The sequence below is a fragment of the Tinamus guttatus genome, unplaced genomic scaffold (genome assembly GCF_059628265.1).
Source record: "Tinamus guttatus ecotype Peru unplaced genomic scaffold, ASM5962826v1 Tinamus_guttatus_pri_ptg000208l, whole genome shotgun sequence".
NCBI lineage: Eukaryota > Metazoa > Chordata > Aves > Tinamiformes > Tinamidae > Tinamus > Tinamus guttatus.
Genome location: NW_028288742.1, coordinates 11,014,240 through 11,039,057, shown reverse-complemented (window position 1 = coordinate 11,039,057; position 24,818 = coordinate 11,014,240). Strand labels below are relative to the sequence as shown.

General features: G+C 38.1%; 1 protein-coding gene across 1 annotated transcript in view; it reads right to left on the bottom strand.

The window, feature by feature from the left end:
* Positions 1 to 24,818, bottom strand: part of SRBD1 (S1 RNA binding domain 1) — a 118,494-nt gene that overhangs the window by 5,047 nt on the left and 88,629 nt on the right. The window contains exons 18-20 of the mRNA XM_088524271.1: positions 15,076 to 15,182; positions 12,595 to 12,771; positions 9,681 to 9,851 (exon numbers count right to left, since the gene is read on the bottom strand). Coding sequence (XP_088380397.1) covers positions 9,681 to 9,851; positions 12,595 to 12,771; positions 15,076 to 15,182 — 455 coding nt within the window. The remainder of the gene's footprint in view (positions 1 to 9,680; positions 9,852 to 12,594; positions 12,772 to 15,075; positions 15,183 to 24,818) is intronic.

Genomic DNA, 24,818 nt, shown 5'->3' with positions numbered 1-24,818 from the left:
ATACTACTATTTAAATATTTCGCAGGGTAACAGCCAATACGCAAAAAACAGCAGAGCTTCTACGATGGCATCTTCCACCTACTGCAGAAGGCCCTCAAAAGTTGCAATGATGGTACTGAAAATGTGTCATGGCCTGGGCCAAATCTTCTTCCCCAAGCTCCTTGGGAAGAGCTGCAGCCCGGGGGTGTGGAGGGATGGACAATGGCACAGCAGCAGGGACAGGCGCCGCAGTGACAGGCGGCAGCTGCCCCGCTTTGACTGACGTGCCAGATGTAGCGCGGCCAGCCCGGCTGGCCTCATGACTCAACGCTCTAAATAATATATGCTTTACGGAGCGCGCCCATAAACAGCTCCGCTGACATTCACACACGCCGCTCGATTTTGCTTCAAATGGAAGTCGGTCCAAGTACCTCCAAGTCGCATTTTTTTTCCCTCTTCCCTCGCCCTTAGAATTTTGCAGATTGGAGCGTTGGGAATCAGCAGTGGGGCGAGCGTCACCCCTAAGAGCCCCGTGGAGCAACCGCAGATGCCTAAGGACTGGGGCGCCCAACTTTTAGCTGTGTGCCTAATGCGATCAGAATGCGCGGGGTTACGTGCAAGCCCACGAACGCGGAGCAGGATGCAAACCAGGTGCCTGAGCCCTCACTCGCTATTCATAAAGTTATTCCCCACCCCAGGCCCCCCCAGCCGAGGAAATACCAATGAAAGTATTTATCTAGTATTAAAAAGAATCCCTCAACGTAGGTAAAAAGGCACTTTTGGGCCCCACATTATCTATTTTAATTGTTTCAGTAACTTAACCTGGTTCCTGCTACGAATAAAAATGTGGTTCCAACTGAAGAACGTGCTTAACCATCTGCCCAGATTTAATACACACAAAGTCCCACTGACTTCAGTAAAATTATTCACGTTCTGAAAGCTTAGCAATTTTTTTAAAGAATATTTCACAATTATGGGCTATAGCATAGAGAGAACGATGTTTTAAAAGGCCCAGCCTGCACAAACACATACACAAGAAATATCCAGAACAGGAAAAATACAGTTCTTTGTCAAGTCTCATCTCCTTAGGTCTTGGTAGAAAAAATATGTATTAAAATATTTTCAAATAAAAGCAATTTATCGGTGACTACTGATTTAGTGTCTACTAATTTAGAAAAAAAAATATTATTTATTCAAGTTCTATTTCTCATGTATCATTTTTCACTGAAATAACCCTGGTTTCAGGGCACTCAGAATAAAAATCGATATGAAGTACAAATCTCTGACTCGAGTGGTGCATTATATTGATCCTCTCTATTTTTAAATGTCTTTGCTAAGAACAAAGTTAAATGTTTCCTTATTAAAAGAAACCTGCCTAACAACTTCTTTCATGAGTTACTTCAAGGTTAGGGGAAAAAAATATAGGTCAGTAGCGAGTATGACTGTGATATGATAACAAGGAAAAAAATAAAAAGGAAGTTAAACTCTAAATCTCTTAGAGCTAACTCTTAAGCTCTTTCAATACAAGTCTTCAAAAATATCTAGCTGAGTTAGTAAATGACAGACCCAGCTGCATGAATACAGGAACATAAACAATCTGCAAAAATGCAAGTCCACCAAGTATTTTCCCCAGCTACACACATGTACTAGTGTTGTAGTGGAGCAAGTGCTATGTTTATTTAATGAAAAAAATCTAAAAGAAGAAAGATGATTTTTTTTTTTTTAAAGTGAGCTCATTTTTGTAAGACATACTATTTTTATTTCCTTGAATGTTGATGGTTTGTGTGAATGGTGAACATCCTGTGCAAGGAACAGCAACTTGCCTTATGAAAGTATTACAGAATAGGATGGATGCAGAATAGGATGAGATTTAGCTGGTTTAGAGATTTGGAATTTCAGAGCTTCAAGATCTAGATGTAACTCATAAGCTTTTACAATAACCTTTGTTTTAAAAGCAATCTTTGCAGTGTTATAAGACCTGCAGAGAATCGTCATGGCTAAATCACTGATGTTTTTATTTAATACATAATTTCATCCATCTTACCCAGATAAAGAAAGAAAAGTAGCATAAATGTAACAAATAAGCACATCATGTTCACTTAACACACACATCTGCACAAAATTATAGCACAGCCATTGCAATGCCTAAAAGATAATGTACATTTTGGTGGAATGCAAGAACAGTCAGAAGAGAGTAAAATATTACCAAGGGGCACCTTCAGTAAAATTTTAAGAAGCTATTTTAACCCCTCCAAAAAGCTTCTTATAATATGCAGGAGTTCTAAAGCTTTGCAAGGGTTTTAGTCACAGTCATTCTGTTTTATGTAATCATTTCCAGCAACACAACTTAAGAGCTGGGAGTACTGGGTTCATTACATTAAGGCAACATGATATGCCATTACGTCTTGTCACAGTGCACACATGAATTAATGGTAATGCAACATAATCACTCTGAAAACAAAATGGTTTTGCATTAGCATGTGCTTTGTTAGGTAAAACGTACATACATGACAGTAGCAAACTGCTCAATTATGCAGACATTTATGTTTTAGCAATGTTTTGAAATGCAAAAACATTATTTGTATAATACAGATGTTAACTGTTCTTACACTGTTTCACTTGTATCAATCTGCAATATTTCAAGTATTAATGTGGATGAGATATCAAATAATATTTATATATTATTTTATGTGATTAGCTGCTGGGTTAACGTTTTAAATATATTTAAAACTGCTTGTGTGGTTTGCTCAGATACAGATATTAGCCCATATGTGTTTTTCTCAGAGGTACAAACTATTAAAATCATAAATTTTCCTGAATGTATGCAGAAGACTACAGAGGACTCGATTTTCAGTATTTTTGAAAGTACAAATGGGAGAAAGAATGAGTTTGAGAGAAATTTAGACATCAATACACTGCACTGTGGGCAGGCTAGTGTTAGGCAGATTGCTGTTAACCATTTTCATAGCTACCAGTATATCATATAACTAAAGTATAACCCAGAGATACAAGGCAGTGAAATCATCATCATGACTAGTTATCTAGAAAGGACCAGATCATTCAATTAAAAAAAAAAAAAAAGCTTCATTTTTTTTTCAAAATTATTATTTTTTGATCCAATTGGTAGCAAATCATTTCAGTTTTCAGAATTTCAACGAAAAAAATCACATAATTTTAAGAGGCTAATAATTACAATGTAAATAGAGGAAAAATTTGTCGTAATTTAAATTTTCTTGTAATTATTCTTGTCAACTGTTCATTGTTCATAATATAAATATTTAAAAATGTCTTTTATCAAATGGCTATTAGCACTTGAAGACTTTTCTGCTCTTTAGTTTGTTAAGAAAATCATTTTCCAAGTGCTGTAAAAATCCATCTATTAAGTTGCAAATCAGGCATGTGAATGAACTGTTGTTTCAGAGTGATGAATATCAACCATTATTTATTGGTCTTAATGGCTTTAACTCTGTAAGTCTTCTTCCTAATTAGGTTCAACCATTTGCTACAAGAAATAGGCATAGCATTTATTAACTTGCCTTTTCAGGCCTTTTTAAAAGAAACTAATATTTTATTAGGACATAAAAGTAATCGCTTTGCACATTATATGGGCTGGATACACACACAGTTGGCATTATCAGGGCAACTACAGTTTTTCTGAAGCAGATAGAAGGTTCCTCTGATAAAATTCTAGGGGATTAAATAAAAGATAACCTGTGGCAGTAAAAATTCCCATCCTCTGTAAAATACACACATTTAGAGTGTCTAGGAGGGTTTTTTCACTTGCGGAAGGATTTTTTCCTTTCCCAATTTCTGTTCTCCTTCTGGATCACCTCCGTCCTCGGGTGACAGAAGGGGACCTGGACAGAAGCCAGCCAAGCAGAGAGCTGCCAAGGCAGCCAAAGGCAAAGCATGCAGTCGCATAAAGGACAGAAGAGGAAGACCTTTTTCTTCTGCACTTCCCTCCTTAATCAATAGCTTTCCTCCTCCATTTCCCTGAGCGTCAGTACTTGTTTTCAAAGCTCGCAAGCACTGTTACTCGCCTCAGTTTTTCTGCACAGCAGCTAAGTTTACAAGAGTGGCAGAAATAAGAGAAGCATCTGAAAAGCAATCAGTCCCTCTGCAATGATACATAAAATTTTAATGATGGGATGCTTGCTTCTCCAAAGCATTTAATTCCAAATATTTTTGTAGAGGAGCATAAGCATCAGAACAAGTGCTCTGTGGAATAAAAGAAGCGTCATCAATAAATACACCAAAGGGGAGGCATGAATCTTCACGACAAGTCACCCTGCTCAGTATGTCAGAAACTCTCTTAAGGCATCGCCAACCACAGCCTTTGCCAGGCAAGGCCCTACAACAGGTGGGACAGGGAAGATTCCCACCTGCATTAGGCTAAACCACAACTTCAGTGCTCAAAGATTTTTAAGTCAGCCTGATTGGAATATAAGCTACCTGCCAGATGCTGCAGTTTGTGAGCATCAAATACACATGCTGATTGCCAAGTTTTATCAGAGTACTTTTTTTATGAGATTTACACAAAATCAGCAAATGTTAGGATTGTGTCCCATGAAAGAATTGCGCTTAGCAGACTGAGGCAACCAAGAAAAACCTCGACTTTTCTTTGCAGCATTTGGTTTATAAACATAACCTGGTTGTATCTTCCAGGGACTGGAAACGTTTCCTTGGTTTTCCTAGCAGTTCCTTTACAGTATGTACCAAGAAATTGGATATGCTCTACATGTTTTATTAATTGTACGTATAAGATTCTAGCACCAGAAACTTGTTTTTCCACATACAGATTCTTCATAAAACAGTCCTACTCTGCAGGAAAATATGCTATCTACCTTTTTTTTTAATTATTTGTAACCATCTAAGAAATTATGGTTCACAATACTAAGAAGCGCTCCTAGTCTTGATTGCTACTCACCACAAAAAGCGGCTTTGCCAGTGCAGAAACCACGACAAGGAACTGGTCTGGTCATCTGCACAACGTGTTAATTCACCAGGAAGACGCTTCCCAATTATTTTACAGAAATCAAACTTTTAAGTTGACTAAATGCCATAAATCAATCATACCAGCACCATTTGTACCACCATAGGAAAGATTACATCAGTGTTTCCATTTTATATATATAAAAAAACCCCATATTTTTCAGGGTTTTCTAAACCAGCCATAAAAATTGGCTGCAGCCTAAAGCTTGGCAACCAAAGTCACCATGTGGGAGCAATTCCTTTAACCTTTTTTTTTTAAAAAAAAAAAAAAAAAAAAAAAAAACTGCTTGGCCTCTTGAGCTACAAAATAGTTCTGAAAGAAAATTAGTGGTTTTAAGTTTTGGTGGACTTTTATCCCTCAAAAACATTGTTTTAAAAACTGATAATTTTGTATGTCGTAAATCTGTAATGTGGACTACTGCCTTGGGGTAATTTGGGTGAAAGAAATGGATTAAAATTACTGGTTTATTTTATTTAAAAACAAATGTAATTTCCCATGAAAACTTTTAATTCAATAAAATTTTCACGAAAGGATTTTTCTCATGGAAAGATACAGTACATACAGCGTAAGGAAGCCTTTATGGTTTGTTCATGCAGCATCTCTTCCAGCCATTTTGATTGCTACGGTAAGAAATACATAACACTATTTTGATGCTTTTAACTAAATCTCTCCACCTTATTTATGATGATAATTCTGCCCTTTGGTAGCATAGGTGGGTACCTGTCAGAATGAACCGGCCCCTGACAAGAGTTCTATGAAAAGAGAAAGCCACCTTGAAAGCAACAAATAAGGAGTGTTGCTTGGAAATGAATTAAGCGGAATTCTAATCCACTTCTAATGGTCTTAGTTGTTACTGTGTGCATCTGATTTAAAATGCAAAAACTAGCAGTTGGATGGATTTTAAAGCACAGCAGAGTTACAGCTTAATAGTGACATCTTAAAAAGCCCCTCAAACGGCGGCTCTCCTCGGTGTTAATGTTCATGAACACACGAACACAGTTTGACCTACAGGCTCTTCGAAGCTTTCCCATGAAGTCAGGCTCAGCAACAGGGAATTAGCTGCCCAGGTCCATCCCTGCTCAAATTTAGCATAACCCTTCATCAGGCTCTAAAATGCTTTAGATCATATCATGCAATCTGTATTTCTAGTATTTTTTTTCTTAATTTATGCAACAAATTGGTTTGGAAGACAATATCGCCAAGTTCCAAGAAGTTTAACAATTTATATACTTCTTCTGAAAGGTCAGTTTAAATATATAATCATTACTAGACTATAGCATTAGTTACTTCAGGGGAAGATATCCAGTTTATATTTAGCCTTTATGTCACCAGTGTCCATTTTTAATACCACACCTCTTGGCTTTTGTAAGGTTGCTGCAGAGCTCTATTTTCTTTTCTTCAGATAGCTATTTGCATTTTAAAAAGCCTCAGAGATATTTTCCTCATTCTGAACACCATTATGGTAGTGCCATCTAACTACTCCACATGAATATAATCTATACCATAAAAGTTGTCACCTTCATATTTAATGAGCTTTCAAAGGAAATCAGCTTTCATTACAAGAAAAACGCAATTTAACATAGAGGGAGCATATTCACAGAAAGCACTTTTTGATACTATTTTTACATCAAAATATGCATACCAATAAATTTAAATGATAACATCTCAGATATAAGACAACAGAGAAGGAGCCCAAAACAAAAAGACAAGACTGATTCAGGTGGTTACACACGAGGATGCTATGCTTCCTACCTAAGCTGTTTTCACTAATAAGCACTTTTATGTTTTCATATCTGTTTTGATCTTAATAGACATTCATTTGTGCAAGGAAACGTTATGATACACTACATACAAACTCCCATTTGGATCTAAACATTTCAGCTGAAGATGCAGGCTAGGCAGTCAAAATGCTTGGTAAGAAACCTAAAGCTGAAACGACACCTCGGCTGTGAGCTCACTTTAGAGTAACCGCATGAGGCAGGACTGGCACGGGACACAGCATCGGTCTGTAGCAAGGCCAGCCTCCTCTGATGACTTTGCTGCTCCCAGAGCAGCTCCCTTTGGCATTGAGCATAGCTGGGATTCTCCCAGGTAACTCCAAGTGAGTGGTGATTTAATAGGTGGCAGCCTCCTCGCTGAAGCACACAAAGGTCTGAAAACTAAGGCACTATCCTTTGGCTAAGACATAAAAACAAACAAACAAAAAAATCAAGAGTTCTGGGGCATTCATTTACATATTTGCTTAATTCTGTTAATCCGGGATTCCCAGCTAAATAATTATATTCTGCTTACTAAAATTGTCTCTGAAACGTCAATTGGATAGGGTAGTGCACGTATTTATACCAAGCAATTATTCCACTTACCACTTCAGATATAAAGGTAACTTGTGGTGCTCCAGAGTCACAGCACAATCCTCTATTTTCTGAGCAAATTTCACAATGATATTATACATAAATAAAATGTTGTTGTATTATACTATTAACTGGCTACATTTCTCTGCTCAGTGAAGCAGTCTTTTCATATCACCCTCTGATTGAAGCTGGGGAACATTTCAATGGTTACATTATAGGTAATCAGAGCAGGGAAGTCAAAAGGACTCTAGATATTTAGAGCGAATGAGTATAACATTGAATATTAACATTAATTTTGAAAAACTTTTTTTTTTAAATTATCTCACTCTGAATTATTTAAAGTATAGATGACCAAGCTTCCTCACCCTATAAGCAAATAAACTATAAGGTCACTAAGGGCACAGTCCCTAATGAAGGGACTATGGCCCAGAGAGGATGGAAAACTACATACGTAGCAGGCGGAAAAATATATCGACCTATACATAGAAGTTATATATGCAGTAATCTTGGCGGGAAAGATAACAGAATATACATTGTCAGGAAGGTATCCTAAAATTTAAGGGTACCGGGACAGTATTTTAGATAAGGAAAAAGGTGTTGTTAATTAAAAAAAAAAAAAAATGGTTACAAACATGAAGTACATATGTTTCTCCAGAAATAACGATCTCAGTGAAGACCATGAGGACCCCAAAGCACTGAACTAGCGCTGAAATTAGCTCCAATGTGTTTTAAGAAAGAGCCTGCTCACCACAAATCGCTTAGAAAAATAAATACGTGCTGGTTTATGGTAAGAGATAATGTTTTCTCTCAAGAGGACAGGCAGAGTCCAATTTCAACCAGAGAGTGATGACAGAAGAAGATCACATCTTATACTAGCATTTACCAGCTGCACTACTCCCTAAACAGACACACACATGGGTTCCTAATTACTTTTTGTGACCTATACAAAAAACATTCTTTTCTTTTAGCCAAAGGTCACATACAAAAACTGCCATGGCGTTCATGTATTTGGGCACTTAACATAGACATCTTAATTAGATCTTGCAACATCAGAATTTAAAAACCTTACAATAATCACATGTGCTCGTATGTGTCCTTGTGTCCACAAACACACATGCATATACTTTCTGGTGGTCAATATTCACTGCGCAAAAAAAGTTTGTTTTGCAAATGTTGAACTTAAGCAACAAAGCAAAAGCAGCTCCTCATGATGTAGAGGTATCAAACTGCCCCAATGCTAAACCTGGATGACATTTCACTTAGACTTTTTAAGTACAAAGAAAATTACACTTTAATTATAGTCTGCAGTAAAATAACATTGCAAGCACAGTCAATCAAAAGCACAAGGTTAGACACTTTCTGTTAATTTACTCTTCACAGCAGAAGTTACAATGAGCTAAGACACTATTTCAGTACTTTAAAACTATTTACATAGCTTTTTTGAAATTGGACTCCTTACTAACTTGTACTGCTTTGCTATTTCCTTTAAAAACAGGTAAGTGCTTCAGGTTCCACCAAATTTAACACAATATCTGGCTATGTGAGCATTCAAAGATGTTAGAGAGCATTTGCCAGAGAGCTGTGTTAAATAAATTCAGCATTCAAGTGAGCACATCCAGTTGTAGAAGCATTTGCTGTAGGAAACGCCATCTCCTAATACACAGTCAATGGTATTACTGGGGAAGTTTAAATGCAGATTTAGAAGAGGAAAGGGAAGCAGAAAGGGAAATACTCCTGCTTGAAGCAATTACATTACAGAAGAATGCCTTAGAAGTTCTGTACACAATATATGGGGGCAAGGTAGAAGAAAAAGAAAAAAAAAGAAAACTTCCACCAATATTGGTGGAACAAATAATTTACCTCCACAATTTGTAAACCAAGAAATTCAAATAGCATAAGAATGGCATGAAGAAAGTTTGTAAACAGAAGGAAATGGAGAAAAGTGGCCTCAGAGGGGTGAAGTGGTGATATCACATCTGGACTGCAGGAAGAAAATGCTTTGCTATTTTAAGGACAAGGGATCAGTTAGATTTGATAGCAAGGCGTGCTGTTGTGGCAAAGTTTAGAAAATTCTCTAATTACTAAAAAGTAATAATATGAAAACTAAACAAACAAACAAAGAATAAAGCAAGAAAGCTAAAAAATTGCATACATAAAAGGCAAAGCAAACTGAATTCAAATCTTTCTCTTGTAGGAGGAATTTCTGAACTTGCCTCTTCAAGAAAGGTGAGAAAGATCATTAAATTAACATATATATTCCCACCTCAAAAGGCTGAAGAGGCTGCTGTCAGAAAAATCAGTATTTGCCATTTTAAAAATTGGCCATGCAAGTGGTTCAAAACCTTGTGATAGCTTACCTCATTGCAATGCTGTAGGACTCCGGATGAATGCAAGTTTGGTCCAAAGGATTGGGCTGTTGCAAGACACCTGGTGTCAGCTTGCTCTTCTTTTTACCCTGCTTCTCCTTGGTGACCTGGGCACCTGCTTTATTCAAAAGTGCATGACTTTCAAGCCCAATTTTCTTATTACTGTCAGAAGTAAAAAATGGACATGTCATTCATACTGGACAAAATTATAGCACAGTGCCCACACACTAGTATTAAAGGAAAACACTTCCTGAAAATAAGAAAGTGATAGTGCAGGCAGCCAGTACAACATGCCTGAGCATCTTCTGTCTGTAAAATGGAAACAACTCCATTTACCTACTTAATAAATATCTTGTGAGGGTATTTTCACTCTTAACTGAACTGTGAGTTTGCAGACCACATTATTTAAAAAAGGACTACAGTCTGAAGAGTTTATAAGCAAAATATTATAAGGTAAGCAAATTGGGTCTCAAGCATATGCACAGAACAAGGAAAGTTTGACTGCTTAAACATTAATTTACATTATTTTGACTTTCTAACTTTACTTTCTATACTGAAACTGAAATGTCTGAAGAATTTTGCTGAAACATGGATCTGGTAAAAACGTCCAAAATTTTAAATCAAAAAGACTTGGATTAAAAAATGTTTAGAATTGTTTTAAAAAAAGTCAAATTTGTCAATATTCTAGAATTTATCATTCTTGCAAAGTATCTCTATATAGCTTTCCTTAAATTCTGTGAATACATTTTTAACTTGTAATTAGTTACCTTCAGTTAAAGGTTAAGTTTGTTGTTTTTTGTTTTTTTTTTTTAATTTTGCCAACGAGAAGGCTCCAAATTTGCCAAGAGCTCAAAGGACAGACTGCTCCGAGGGAGCGTACTTCAACACGAATGACCAAACAAAAGACACGAGAGAAAGAAATCTATCTTTTTGCAAGCAATATGTTCACAACATGTGTGCTTCTTCCCTTAAAACTTCCCTCCAGTAAAAGAAATGTTCACAGCACAGTAAAGGCATCAAATAATCCCTACTGGCAAATATCTTTGCTCTCCTTTTGTTGCTGCTTGTTTCTGTTTCCTAAATCACAAGTATTTCCTGCTTTTGCAGAATATAACAAAACGTACCAAGAAGACTCGGAAGTAGCACTTACACTTAGCGCTGTATCCATGCATGGAATGTAGACAGAAATGCAGACATAAAAATTTATCTTTCCATATCAATATTTTAAATAACCACTAAGTATTTGTTAACTTCCAAATACAAGGCACAAAAGTAATTCACGCTGTCCTCTACAGCCAGCGAGATGATTAGAGAGAGACCAGAAATTAAATCTTCCCGAGATCCATTCCAAAATGTTTCTTTTTGCCCCCTTGGGCCACAAGAAATGTTGTGGAGGCAATGGCATTCGAGCTTTGTTTTGGCCCCAAAACCTCAGGCTGCAGCAGATTTTTCAAGTTATAGATCATTCTCAAGTTTTACAGTATCTGACTGACATCAGACATGTGCTCCAGCAAGGGCAGGGAGGGGGAAGTGTTCCTAAACATTTCATTTCACCAGTGATTTTCTGAAGAGAAAATGGTGCTGTGTTGTTAAGCATCTCACCAGTGAACTTCTGTGGCAAAAAAAAAAAAAAAAAAAAAGAAAAAGGAATGAAAGAAAATGGTACACTGTGCTGAAACATCTCACCATTGAATGTTTCCATTTCTTGTGGGGAAGGGAGAAGAGAAAAAAAACGAGTCGGGCTTCTCTTCCTGCGTTTGTGTTACAACACCCACTAGGCCAGAGCTGTACGACCAGAGGCCTTCCCATCACCTACAGCCTTGGAAGGGTTTCTTGGGCGTTCTGGTGATGGCAGCGCGCACCGTTTGGCCTGCGGCCCGCGCCTCGCTGCCACACGGCAGGGAGCTGCCTACCCTCCCCGTGGGCCGCACGCCAAGCGCAGCATGCCCGCCTCCTGCCTGGAAGTGACGCGTGTGCTCTTTGGCCAGCAGCGACTGGGAGCACAGCATTGCTTCTGTGTCTGCTGCTGGCCAAAAAACAGCGCGTGCTTCCCAGGAAAATATTTTTTAAGAGGAGTCAGCAGCAAAAGGGCGGGGAGGGTGCTGCCACTGTGCCCTTTCTTAGCTATTTATGCTGGAAGGAGAAATAGGAAAGATGGCAGGAAAGATGTTGCCCTAGAAAGTAGGGGACATGCAGCGTGGGAGAGAAAACATCTCAGCTGAAGAACAAAGCAGAAGGGATGGTTGCAAGAATGAAAGGCAGAAAGAAAATACAGAAAAATACAGAAAGAGGTGATAAGATGATAGGGAAAAGAACCACCCGGCATTGACATACAGGAGTTTGTGAAGAGACTCTTACATGTTTGGGATAAACTGCGGTCACATTGCGCTTACAAGGCACAGCAGTGCGACACATAGACACAACTTAAGCTGGACAGGTTATCAACCTTCTCTGTCCTGGTAATAGAACTGAAACTCTGAAAATTCACGTGAATTTCCTACCATTATGTTCTGCAGAGTATCAATCCTCACCACCTTAAAATGAATCTACAAATTACTAAGTTATTCCTGAAACACACGTGTCTGAGGTTTTAATATCTCATAGATAACCACACTCTGTCACATGCCAGATTTCCTCTCCTGGTTCAGCGGCAGAGTATGTAATTAAAATTACATACTTACAGAAGCCCAGACTCAGGGTACCGGGCTATTAAACCACAATGATTCACAGCAGCAGCTACATTCAACCACTGAGTTGACCAATTTTACTTGTTAAGATACTGTCTTTTGGAGGCAAAGGCCTAGGATTCGCCAAGACTTAGATCTGAATACAAAACAGAAGAGGAAGAAATCTTCTCATACCCCTCTGGATATTTTTTTCTCAAGATATCTCATATCTCCATTACCTGCAGAAAGTCTTTATATATTCTTGATTGAATCTGATGAAGCCAGCACACTGTTGGAAGGATTTAGGACCCAGGCCTTTAACTTCCTTGAGCTGTTCTCGGTTTATAAATGGTCCATTCTTCTCTCGCCATTCAATAATATTTTTAGCTCTGTTAGCATTCAAACCTGCAATGTGTCTGAGAGCAAAGTTTACAGAATTATTTATTACCATTGAACAGTGCTTAATACAAGCTCCTACCCATTACCAGGATATACATTACTGTAGAAAATCTGTTTCACAAAACCTCCAAAACTTGAAAATAGCTAAGAACTTTGCAAATAAACTTCCAGACCGAAGGCTATAATTGGAAAAAAAGATCTCTTCTGTTAATTCTATGGAAGGAATCCACTGAAGTCAACAAAACTTGGTACTGCAATAAGGGTCTGCACATATCTAACTGGTAAGCTGGGGACAAGTAATTTATGATCTGTGGGCTATTTTTGTAATGCCAATTCAATTTGTCATGTCGCACGGCCTGCCCCCAGCTGCCCTCTTCAGGAAGCGACGTGGGAAGGGTTCAGGGCAGATAAATCGTTCCTGGGATCAGAGCCCCCTCTCAGCTATTACCTTCCCCATGATACGGTAGCACCTTGCCCTGGTTCAAAGGGCTGGCACCCGCTCTGCAGAAGGAGGGTGCCTGGGAGCAGCTTGTCTTGCTCCCACAATTTAACAGATCCACACAGCTCGTCCCTCTTCTCTGAGCTGCTCTTGAGATAAAAGAGCAGCTGGCAACAGGCTGCCCAAGTTGTTCCAAGGGCAGCTCTGATCTGGTAAGGAACTTACCTGCAAAATGCAAGTGCAGAAAGCCAAGGTCTTTCAGGAAGCAGTGGGTTTCCTGCACATTTTCTCTACATATGTACACTGAAAGCTGTACTCACGCAGAATAGGTTAGTCACAGAGACAGGGAGAGGGGCTGGGGTGAGCAGTTAGTCCTGGCACTACAGAAGGAAATGTCACCCATCTGGCTTTAAATACCAGATGCCATTGCTTTAAGTCAATGGCAGCAGAGACCTGTTTATAGAACAACACTGATTCTAGAAAAAGGGCACTAGCAAACCTGGCAAGAACAGGCAAAATCAGGAATGAAGGGAGGCAGGGGTAGAGCAGGGGGGAAAGGAATTATTCTCATTCTCAAATAAAAGCTAAAAAAAAAAAAATCCAAAGCTGCTGAAACACCAAAATTGTAATGGAAAGACACATATTTAACCACAGACAAAATATTACTCATTATGAATGGAAGAATTTCCAAACTTTGCTTAGAAAGGTTAGGAAATCTAACCTATTTACCCTGACAAAGGAGCATGACACAGAGTTCACAGAGTTTTCTGCTGATCTTTCCAGTCTTTCAGGCAGAAAACGCAGTATCAGTGATACAGGTGCTGTTATGTCACCGTCCCTTCCGAGTGTGGGCAATGGGAGTACTGGGTGCTTCGGCAGGCACGAGCAGAGCCCTGCTCATAGGGTACTTGAGCTAGGGGGACTGTTTCATGCACTGTATCTCTGAGAGCAATGTAGGATCATATCGATACAGGAGACTCAAACTGTTAAGGAGTAAATCCGTTTCAGAGCTTGAAAAAGCACAAATATGTGAGCATGCCAGTATGAGGTTCATTAGCCTAGGCAAAGCATTTTGCCAATGTATATTAGCACTTATGTTGCTTACAGTACTTTTAGGCATCAGCTAGTGCAGGACCACTCCACACGGCCGGGCAGTTTTGTGGAGACAGAGCAGCACCCAAGCCTAGTGCCCTTTGCTGAATGCCTCAGCTGTTAAATCCATTATAATTGCTACTACCAAGATTATGGGCATTTTTTTTTATCCCTTTCCTTCTAAAGGGGAAGGCAGGAAAATTTTGCTCTTCTAAGAGCCTTTTAACTACATGATTTTGAATTCTACATATTCAGGAGAGAAAGAGCTTAAATTGTAACCCAGAAAAATAAACTCCACTCCATTTTTGAAGCAAATATGGCATAAGTAAATACTTCAGGAAAAAATATAGAAAAAGGGACATATTTCAAAGAAATTTTCCCTTAAATCTTTCCCTTTTCCTTCCCTCATCAAATTTTTACAACCTGTTCCACTTAGCAGGTAATTTTATAGGCACTACTAAGAGAGAGAACATACATTTGAAAATCCCTTTCTCATTGCACAAATACAAATTAATTACATCATGTTTTTCTAAACTGCAATGTTGTTTTATAATTTTTAAATATTTGTTTTTCTCTGAAGAATAGTTCCACCTTGGAGAACTATGCATACCCTTAAAAATGACTCTTAATGATCCAGTAAAATACTGTCTTAATGTGTAATTTTCATGTAATTGGAAATTTAACACAAGAGTCATTTGCTCTAGCTGAGTTTCAGTCAGATGGCAGACTAAACAGAGACTCTGTGATCCAGAGCCATGTAATTACTGGAATAGGAAAATGTTTGACTCACCTTAATAGTATTTCTGAGCAGATGTTAATATCAACTCCTACAAAGCTGACACACTCTTCAACCACACTGTCCAGAGTTGCTTTGAGCAAAGTCTGTGACACATCATGCTGAGAAACAAAAATGAGGATATCAGGATACTGAAATATTGGAATGTACACAAATAAACAAAAAATAGGAATGCTCACAAAATGTGTGATAGCACTTCTCAAAACATGAAATAACAGATTATAAGTGCCTTCTGTGAGGGTACCAGTTAAGAATATAAGTTGCAGAAGGTATTCTGAAGATCTCCAGTAGCGTTTTGTAACACTTCTGTCATACAAAAACAAGCACTACATTGTGCAAATAACGCTTGCTTAAAAAGAGTTATTCTTTCTACCTCCAATGTCTTTAATCTGACGCAGTTACTGACCCATAATCTCAATTTACATTAGAAAAAGTAAATAATATTCTAAAAATAAACTATGCTGAGAAAAGAACATCCCAATACTGCTACACCTGTACACACAAATCCTTGCAAAAAATGTTCTCTTCACAAGCACTACACTAGAGCTACTTACCAAAAAATAAAACAGATATTGCAAGAGGTTTCAGACTTTGAACAGATATTTCTAGCAAGATTGGCAGGTCCTCCTTGACTGATACACCACTGCTGGAAATTCTTTCAGTTTTGCTATTATTATTCATAGTGTTTCCCTTTGTCTTCTCTAATAATAATAATAATAAAATCAGTCACGCTTGTCAAAGGTAAAGTTCTGAAGCGCTAAGATGTCTTTCCCTGCACAGTGTAGGTATATTTCAATTTGGAACATGAAGATCCCCACGCAGGCTCCTGCGTGCTCAGCAGCCTGACCTGGAGGGAGATGCCTCTCTCAACGCAGGAGCTAATTCAATCAGTGCTGGCTTAGCTGCGGGGCTCTCGTACGTCGCTCATGTAAATCTGGGTTGAGCTGCTGTGGTTTTGTGAGGCATTCATTTGGGACATCACGCTGGATTCGAGCCAGAACACGGAACATTTTATCCACTGCTTTGTTTTATCTTTTAAATCATTCAGATCTTTTAAAGTTTTCATAATTAAATTTAACATGCCAGCAACATCAAGCTCCATCTACTCATATTTGTAGTTCATTAAATACTGCTTAATATCTGAAATTATCTGAATTCTTCTAACTACATATATCATGGCTCGTTCATTTCAGCTAAGCCTAATGTAATATTATCATCATGACATACATAATAAAAATCACTCAAAACTATCAAGTGCAACTTTCAGCCATATTACTCCTCCTTACATGAAAGTCCATAAGCAAAAAGCCATGTATATACATAAATACTTGCATGTACACATATTTTTGGCCTTACAAATACACAGTTTACTAGCTAGCTTTGCATATCAAACAGCAGTTTCTACTAATATGTTTGCTAGTAAAACACATTAGTACAACATGCAGAAACAATGATATCTTTTCTGACAAAGTCGAGGATAAGTAGAAAAACATATGCTAGGAAAACCCTCCGGTTTACGTTTCTGTTTTTCTGACTTACTGAAAATGCAGCTCCTCTTAGTAAGGATGCTCGAAATAGTCCCTCCTTCCACCAGCCCCTAAATATCTATTAGAACTGGAGGCTTCCTAGCCACCTCACACATACACACAAAGGCACGGATGTATTTTTCCAAAGGACTATAGGGACCACAATAAACGTTCAGAAACAACACCCAAATTCTCTTTTTTGCCGAGTATAGCTGCCAAATGCTGCGACAGACTTTTCCAAAATGAAGAATAAATTAAAAATAAGGATATATATTGAACAAGTTTTTTTCCTTAATGATGGGGAAGGCAAAAGAAAGAAAAAAAATTCAGGATATTCAAAACTTCCTCTGCTTTTGGGAAATGCTACCGACTCCAAGGCACTTGGAGGATGAGTATCACGTAGTTTCAGAAATTACATTAACCAAGAACTGTAACAGTTGTTGACCACCTCTAAAGACTTTGGTCGCAAAATCACTACTTAGAATGTGAAGCAGGAAGTCTGTGGTGCAGATCAGGGTAGAATCCCATTTCCCTAAGGTTCAGGCTCATTCCTGAAGCAGCAGATCATTCTCCAGAAGGAAGTGCATGCAGCCATGTGACTCCAGACCAAGACATTCATCACCGCCTCTGCAAAACCTTCCAGACCAGGCTGGAGCAAAGAAGGTGATCAAACCCATAGATTTGACCTGGTCTGAACTGTAAGGTCTTTATACGTGGATTAAATTCTGCAACCTCCTCCAACAGCTCCTCCAACTTTAGAAAACTAGAAAATGTCAACTCCCTCCCTCAGCCGACGCATTCGTACCAGGACCTCATTCTGAGACAAGCACAACAGGCGCCGCGAAAAGCAATGCCGAGCGAGTCGGAGCAGGTTTTTGGTGAGAGTTTCAAACATCAAGTTATATTTACCACCTGGATAAATCACTGAGGTCTTATTAAATGGATGGTCAAAAATCACTTTGATTGAAACATTCAAAGTTGGACTAGCAGATCTTAAAAGCAGAAGGTACCACTGTAATAATCCAGAACAACTTTGTTGCATAATCACATCCAAGCAGTTAAAAACTTATTGCCTCCCATCTATTTCAACTAAGGCCAACAGAAATAAGAGACCTGCCCCAGATTTTGCAGTGTCAGGTGCAGATTTGGGAACTTCCCTTTTTCATCACTTTGAAGCAAACAAGGCCAGCCTGCTTCACAGGGAGCATTTGGAAGTACTTAGACTGTCAACTATTTGTTTTGTTTCTTCTGGTAGGCCTACAGAAGGTAACCTTAGTTATCGTGCTCCATAATCGTATTTTAGTATCAGTTTTCTAAGGTATTATCAAGTGAACCAGGAAGCAAGATTCATAAAACAAACTACTTGACTAACTGAAACTGCTAAAGTAAATAACTGTAGTTGAAATTCTAATATTATATTTTCCTAATCTTTTATAGAGAATATCTCAAATGCGACTTATGTTCATAAACTTGGAAAAAAGTTAAGGACTGTTTGTTACGACTGCTGGCCATTACTACTGCCTCAAATATGTCTGTGGCAAATCTTATATGTATATATATGTATATATGTATATTTATACATATATATATATGTATGTAGGGAGAGAGAGCATATTTTAAATCACTATTCTATGGGTACCAAAATCAATATAACTTCCTTTAGAATCACTGTACACATGAAGTCCAGAGGCTTTAATTAATCCACCTGCAGGAGCTGGGATTGGGGACCAGGAAGCTCCCCTGACCAAGCACATGAACTGCCAGGTTATCAGTGTTGGACAACAACAGTCCCGACCTGCAGCTCGTACAAGGAAGGAAATCACAGCTCTAAGCAACCTCATGCTAAAGCAACACATTCAACTACAAAGTGAAACTTCAGAAAATCAGGTGTGACTGGGTGCCTCCGAGAAAGATATTCAAAAATTTAAAATTATACTAAACACAAATATGCACAGCAATTTTTTAACTACTTCCATTTTACATTTACAAACACAAAGAAAAGTCAACAAGAGCAGCCCATGCATCATTATTATTATTTTATGACACCCAAAAGTCAAGTGAGGCACCTTACAACCTTTTCAGTTGAAAAGACATTATTTGTACCCCGAGAAGCTTACACACTTAGTACAGACATGATCTAATGAGGTTGTTAACAAAATAGCAGAGAGGGGAAGAAAGATTTCTCAAGTCTGTGCAGCAAATTTCAGCCTCTGGACTCAGTCCTGGAAAAGCAATAGTGTAACAAGATCAACATTAATCCTAAATAAGACTGGGCTGCATGTCAGGCAGTAATCTATTTTGTTTCTTGATCAAGTTATATACACCTCACTTGTCCTTCGAATCCAGAAGTCAACCTTCAATGAGGTAAAGAGTAAATGCAATTTATTTTTTTCTATCTTCAAGTAAATCCCAAAACACTTCTAACAGCTCATAAAATGTTGCTTTGCTGGTACCCACCCTTAACTCCTGTGTATATTAATTTTAATAATGGCATATGAGACTAGCCAATATGCCCCTTGAAAACTTTTCTTTTAAGATTCAATCTTGCTACATGAAAAAACATTTACCTAATGAGAAATTATATGGGACAACAAATCCTAAGCAAAACTATATAATTTTACAGTAAGGTAATCTATGGAAATGCATTTGGTTTTAAAATTTATTCATGGGGAAAGAAGTTCTCTACTAGTATTGTGGCCTACATACAAATATTAGTGTTTCACATGTTTCCAAAACCACAGAAACAAAATGCATTCAGGTTAAGAAGGCCTTAAATTAAAAAAAAAAAAAAAAAAAGGGTACTAAAGGGACTAAAGGACTAAAAAAAGGGGAAAAATGCACCTTACACACGAGGTAGAAATGCTGGAAAGTTCACACCGCAGGTTTTAATCTCTGGGGTCCTCTGGAAAATCCCTTTCAGTTAGACTCTAAAAAAGCAAGATTATCCTTCTGATGTTTGATAAAAGGAACTAACTTCAAGGATTTCTTTTGAAGAAGGTTTGTGGTTTCTCCAAATGGGGGTATGCTGTTATCTTATGTACTTAACTCTGACTAATTTCTTACCTTTAGAAACATATATTCTTTTTATTTTTAACAGCATCTTACAATCGCTGAAATACCCCAAGAGAAAGAAAAGAATTAATATTTTCAAAGAATATGCTAAATCTGTCAATTCTGACGTGAAGAAAAAAACCCAAATCACACACTTACCACACGGAGCTTCAAGTTAGTTGCAAACTGATGGAATTCATGCTACCTTTACTCGTACTTGTGCCCTAACAGAAGCAATAACCCTCCTAAGCTTGGTGCACAAATTCAATCCAATTGCTAACGTGTCCAATTCCTAAAGCTTTCTTCGCTTCAATGTGACCAACTAGGAGCAACTGGTATTTAGACATCAAACTTCCACCCCCTTCCAAAGGGAGCAGCAAACTGGTCCGTGAGTACAACCAATGGCACAAATCCCACACATTGCAGGGGGCAAGACACCTTTTCCATACGGGCAGCAAAACATGCTTTCCCTAACTGCCAAATGGAGGGCCTGCATTTCAGTTCTCCTCTAATACCGTATTTTGGGGATGCTAAAGAACTACAGTTAGAGGGAATAAGCTGCAATACTACAGAAATTTCAGGAGCGGACCTCTGTAGACCACACGGCTGAAAGGCAACAAATTTAGCCAAGATTTTTCCACAAAATACTTAAGAATAAGACAGCAAAGAAAATAATATTTCGAGAGAGGGAGCAAAGAAGATTATATTTCGAGAGAGGGGAAAGAAATAGCACATTTTTAGAGGGACAAGACAGAAGTCATGAATCCTTGGTGAGTCTGGTCATCTGTGGGACTTCTGTTTAGTCTTAAGGCCTCACTCAGAAGAAAGTCAGTCCCCAGGAGATGCAAGGAGCTTGGCAAAAGTTTGTACAAACAGACCCCTGCCAGCTCCACTAAAGACACATTCCTCTAACCCACCTATAACAATGATTAAGACATTTTAATGTTCCTAAACACAACAAAAGGCAAATCCACCTAAGAGTATTTTCTAGAAAGGAAGGGTTTGCACAGTCAATATATGGTCTGGTTTTATTGTATCCTAGATTACTGACACTCGCTAGCTTTTTTGGGCTTAGTACACAAATTGCAACTATTGTGCAAGACTATCAGTATATTACTTTGGTCATATCATTAAGGCACTGAGAATGTATTTAATACAATTACACATTCATGGCTTCGTTAGAAAACAACAGAGATATCAAACACTGTCAGTCAGCAGTTTTTTGATCCCACATCAACAGAATTAGCTATAATTTAAGTTAAGATGAAAAAATAATGCTATTTAATGTGAAATTAACTCCTGAAATGCTTGGCGAGAAGAGTGTTTAAATAATCTCAGTTTCTCTCTTTTTTTGGTTAACATAGCTTCAAACCCTGCTTTTTAGTCTTCTATTTGGCTCCTTTGCTCTAATCAGACAATCCATCCCTCTTCATTCTCAACCTCATCCACTGTATAGCTAAAGGCAAAAATAAGTTAGGAATGAAATGAAATGCATGATTGTCTTCCACCAAAAACATGGCCAAACTCAAAAAGGCAAGCTTATTTTCTCTGCTTGCCAGCATAGACTTCAACTTGATTGACATGTGGCACCTCAAAGAAGTCATCCAGGGTAGTGTATATTGAATGACCCATGAAAGACTGAAAGCTGACAGAAAACTGGGAAACATTTGAAAAAACAGAACAGCATGTTCAGTACTGGTGTTTCTCGATTTGACGAGCACAGTACATAAGCACCATTGTGTCATCTACATCTTTGATAACCGAAACCAATTTCAGCACCGCTCATTATGTATGAAAGCAAGCTGGCAAAAAAAAAAAAAATCTGTGGTGTAGCAAGCTGGTGCCTTTTCCTTTTAAAGTCTGTTCTGCAGTAAGATCAGCAAGCTTTGCATTAAAATGTGTATTTAGTACTCTTCCTGTTAAGTATGTAATAGCACAAGCAAAATGTTTGCACACTGAAAGTTGAAAAGGTGACAGGACCAAATAATACACTAGCAATATTAACTTTTCATCACTAAATGCTGAAGTTCCCAGTGACAGCTTTTAAAGTAAGCATGAACAGCAACACTTCTTTCATTCTGAAGAACAGGAAACATTTCTACTTAAAAATTAGCATGGTGTAAAAAGTTGGAAACCAAAATTAATTGCTGTAACAGCAAAAAGTAGTTGAGTGCTCTGCCAATGTAACTCTTTTTTAACAAATGAATCTCTGCACATAAGAGTGCAAAACACAACCAAGAAGCACTTTGCTTCCCAGTGTCCCTAACGAGCACTGCAATTTTTGGCCTCATATCATAATCCTTACTTCCATTTAAGGCATGGAAATTCCTTCAAAGGACTTTCTGCAAATGTTAAAATATAGCATTTAGATTATTTGTAAATATATTTATATATACATAAAGTTCTCTCAAATCTTCTGTAGTAGAGAAGCTGGGGGTATAAATAAATATTACATTAATATTTTTGACTTACGAATTTTAATGTAAATGCTAAGTACTGCCTATGTTGACATTCTTGTTTCAAATATATGTTATTTGATCACAGAGGTGCATGCTGCATCATTTCTACTAATTTGAAGAACTACCTCTACTTGCATTGCAAAGAAATGTTTAAAGGACCTTCAAGATAATTTTTCACCTCCACCTTTCAAAAATAATACCAAAAGGTGGTCTTTATTCTAAGTAACTTAGATTAAGGCACCTAGCTTCTAACTTTCCTCATACAAGGCAAAAGTTGCTCTGATAAGAAATAAGGCAACTGAGATGCTTTAGGCCAGCAAAGGCCAAACTAGTGGGATGCACAAGGCTTGGCAAAAGAGCTCAGGTGAAACTCAGAGCAGGGTCTGCCGCATAAGACTGGCTATATCAACACCAGAAGGATCCAAACCACAGCAGGGTGATGCCAATTGCGGGAAGCAAGTCTTCACTGCCAAACCTGACCTTGGCCAATTTGACCCCCCAAAACAAGAGGAGGATAAATGGACACCTAACAGTGTTCCCTGCCTGCAAGCTCATTCTCAGGCTCCCTGTCCACCCAGGCTGCAGGTCTCAGTCACGCAAACTGAGGCATACAGCTTGTGAAGTTCGAGGTAATCCCTGCATCAGAAGGCAGTCTCACAAATACACACTTTCAGGGACACTCAGCTGGAGTAAGGACTTGTCGAAGTTGACTGACAATTCAGTACTGGGCATATATTTAAGTACTGGCAGTCATTTCAGTTAAAAACAGAGCCTAGTAGGAGAATCTATGAGACACTTAGGGACATAGTTTAGCAGTTATGATGCTGATCGGTTTATGGTTGGACTCGATCTTGAAGATCTCCAACCGTAATGACTTTATGATTCTATGATTCTATTAGAACGTTTCAGTAATCTTGGTAGATAATTACCAGTCAATAGACTTAGAATGACAAAATAACAAGCTTTTCATACAGTTGTAAAAATAAAGGAAGACAAAACATGAAGGTCTGTTATAAAAGTACAGACTGGTCATCGGTATTATTACATGCTAAAACTTAATCTTTGTCATGGACCACTTATAATTTGCATCTATGTTATGTTTGAGATAGTAAATTGTTCTCAAGTTGCACTTTTGTCCCATCCACACAAACTTTATTTTAAAGAAAAAAGTGTCAACAGAAATACAGTCATGTAAAAACAAAACAGACCAAGCCATGCTTTATTGCTCCTCTGTTCTTATGAATGTTTTTTTAAGCATGAGTATTCTTCCATTTGCGTCCTCCTGAACAATTTACTGACAACACTGTATAGTATATGTGGTATGTGGTGTGGGTGTGCATGACAGCACATGTAGGGAGGCAGCAAAAGCTTGAGGAAACGATGGAAGTGAACTACAACTTTGGAAGTTATTCCCCACACCTACACATGGGGGAGGAAAAGGAGAAAGGAAAGCACACACACACACATATACACACACACACACACACAAAAAAACCCCACCCCACACAGGCACCATTTACAAACTTGCAGGAGTATAAATCTCATCCATTCCAAAAAAGGTTGATCAAGACCTTGCTTTAGAATAATCATATTTAAAAGTAGCGTTTCACTTTCTTTTAAAGTAGACTCGTTGCTGATATAAACCTCTTCCACTAAAGAAACAAATTTAGGGAAACATAAGGAAAGTAACATTTCTGTAATCTCTCCCCTTCCTGCTCATTCATCTATAATTGCATCTAACACCCAAATTTTAAAAAAGGGCCACCATACAATAAGAATAAAAAGAAGGACACCTAAGCAGATAGGAAGAGTTTAATACTTAAAGAATGCTCCAGATTACTGACTCATCTACTTGAAGGTTTTGTGACCACCTAAATTTAAATTGCTAAGCAAAGAGCTATGAGTATCTTGATTCACAGTGCCATGTCAATATAAGATGAGGAAGCCGAAATGAATTAAAATATGATTATGTGAAATGGTGAATTAGAGACAAAAATGTTACAAGGCTGCTTTAATGCTTCTGCCCAGGGAACTAAGTCCAGACTCAAACAATACTCATTTGGCTCTGTTATAATAATACACAATACAGATACCACCGCAAATAACACTTTATCTTCACTTCAAACAAGGGAGTTTGAAGACACTAAATGTCTGTTTACATGGTTAACATGAATGCTTTTCTTTAAAGCTCGTTCTTACACTAAGATTTCTGTTAACTGCAATTGCAAATCGTTCTAATGTTTCTATCATTAAGCTATTGCTAAACATGGTCTTACCAGGTCATTCTTTAAAAAACAAAAACCCCATCTGACATGGAGCAGCAGGAAGCAGAGGCACAACGGCCAGTTTTGCCTGCTCTCCAGATTCTCCTACACATTTTAAAGGAAATGTTTGTTTGCAATCAATAAAACATGAAAAAAAAAAGTTTTGGTATAGCAAATGGCACAGAAAACATAATTTCAAAATAGTAGCCATCTTGCAGGGTACCCAAGAGGACAGTAGCCATAAACCTGTTCTCCTCGTACTTCCAAGCGCAACTCGAGGTCCCCATACCACCCTCTGGCACTTTGCATAGTTTGGGTCGAACTTCACAACAGCTCAACTTTCCTTTGAAACCCTGCCATGTTTGGTCTGTTTAACAATGAAATCTGCTTGCCCTTAGGCCTTGATAGAGTTAAAGGGCAAAATCTTGGCTCCATTT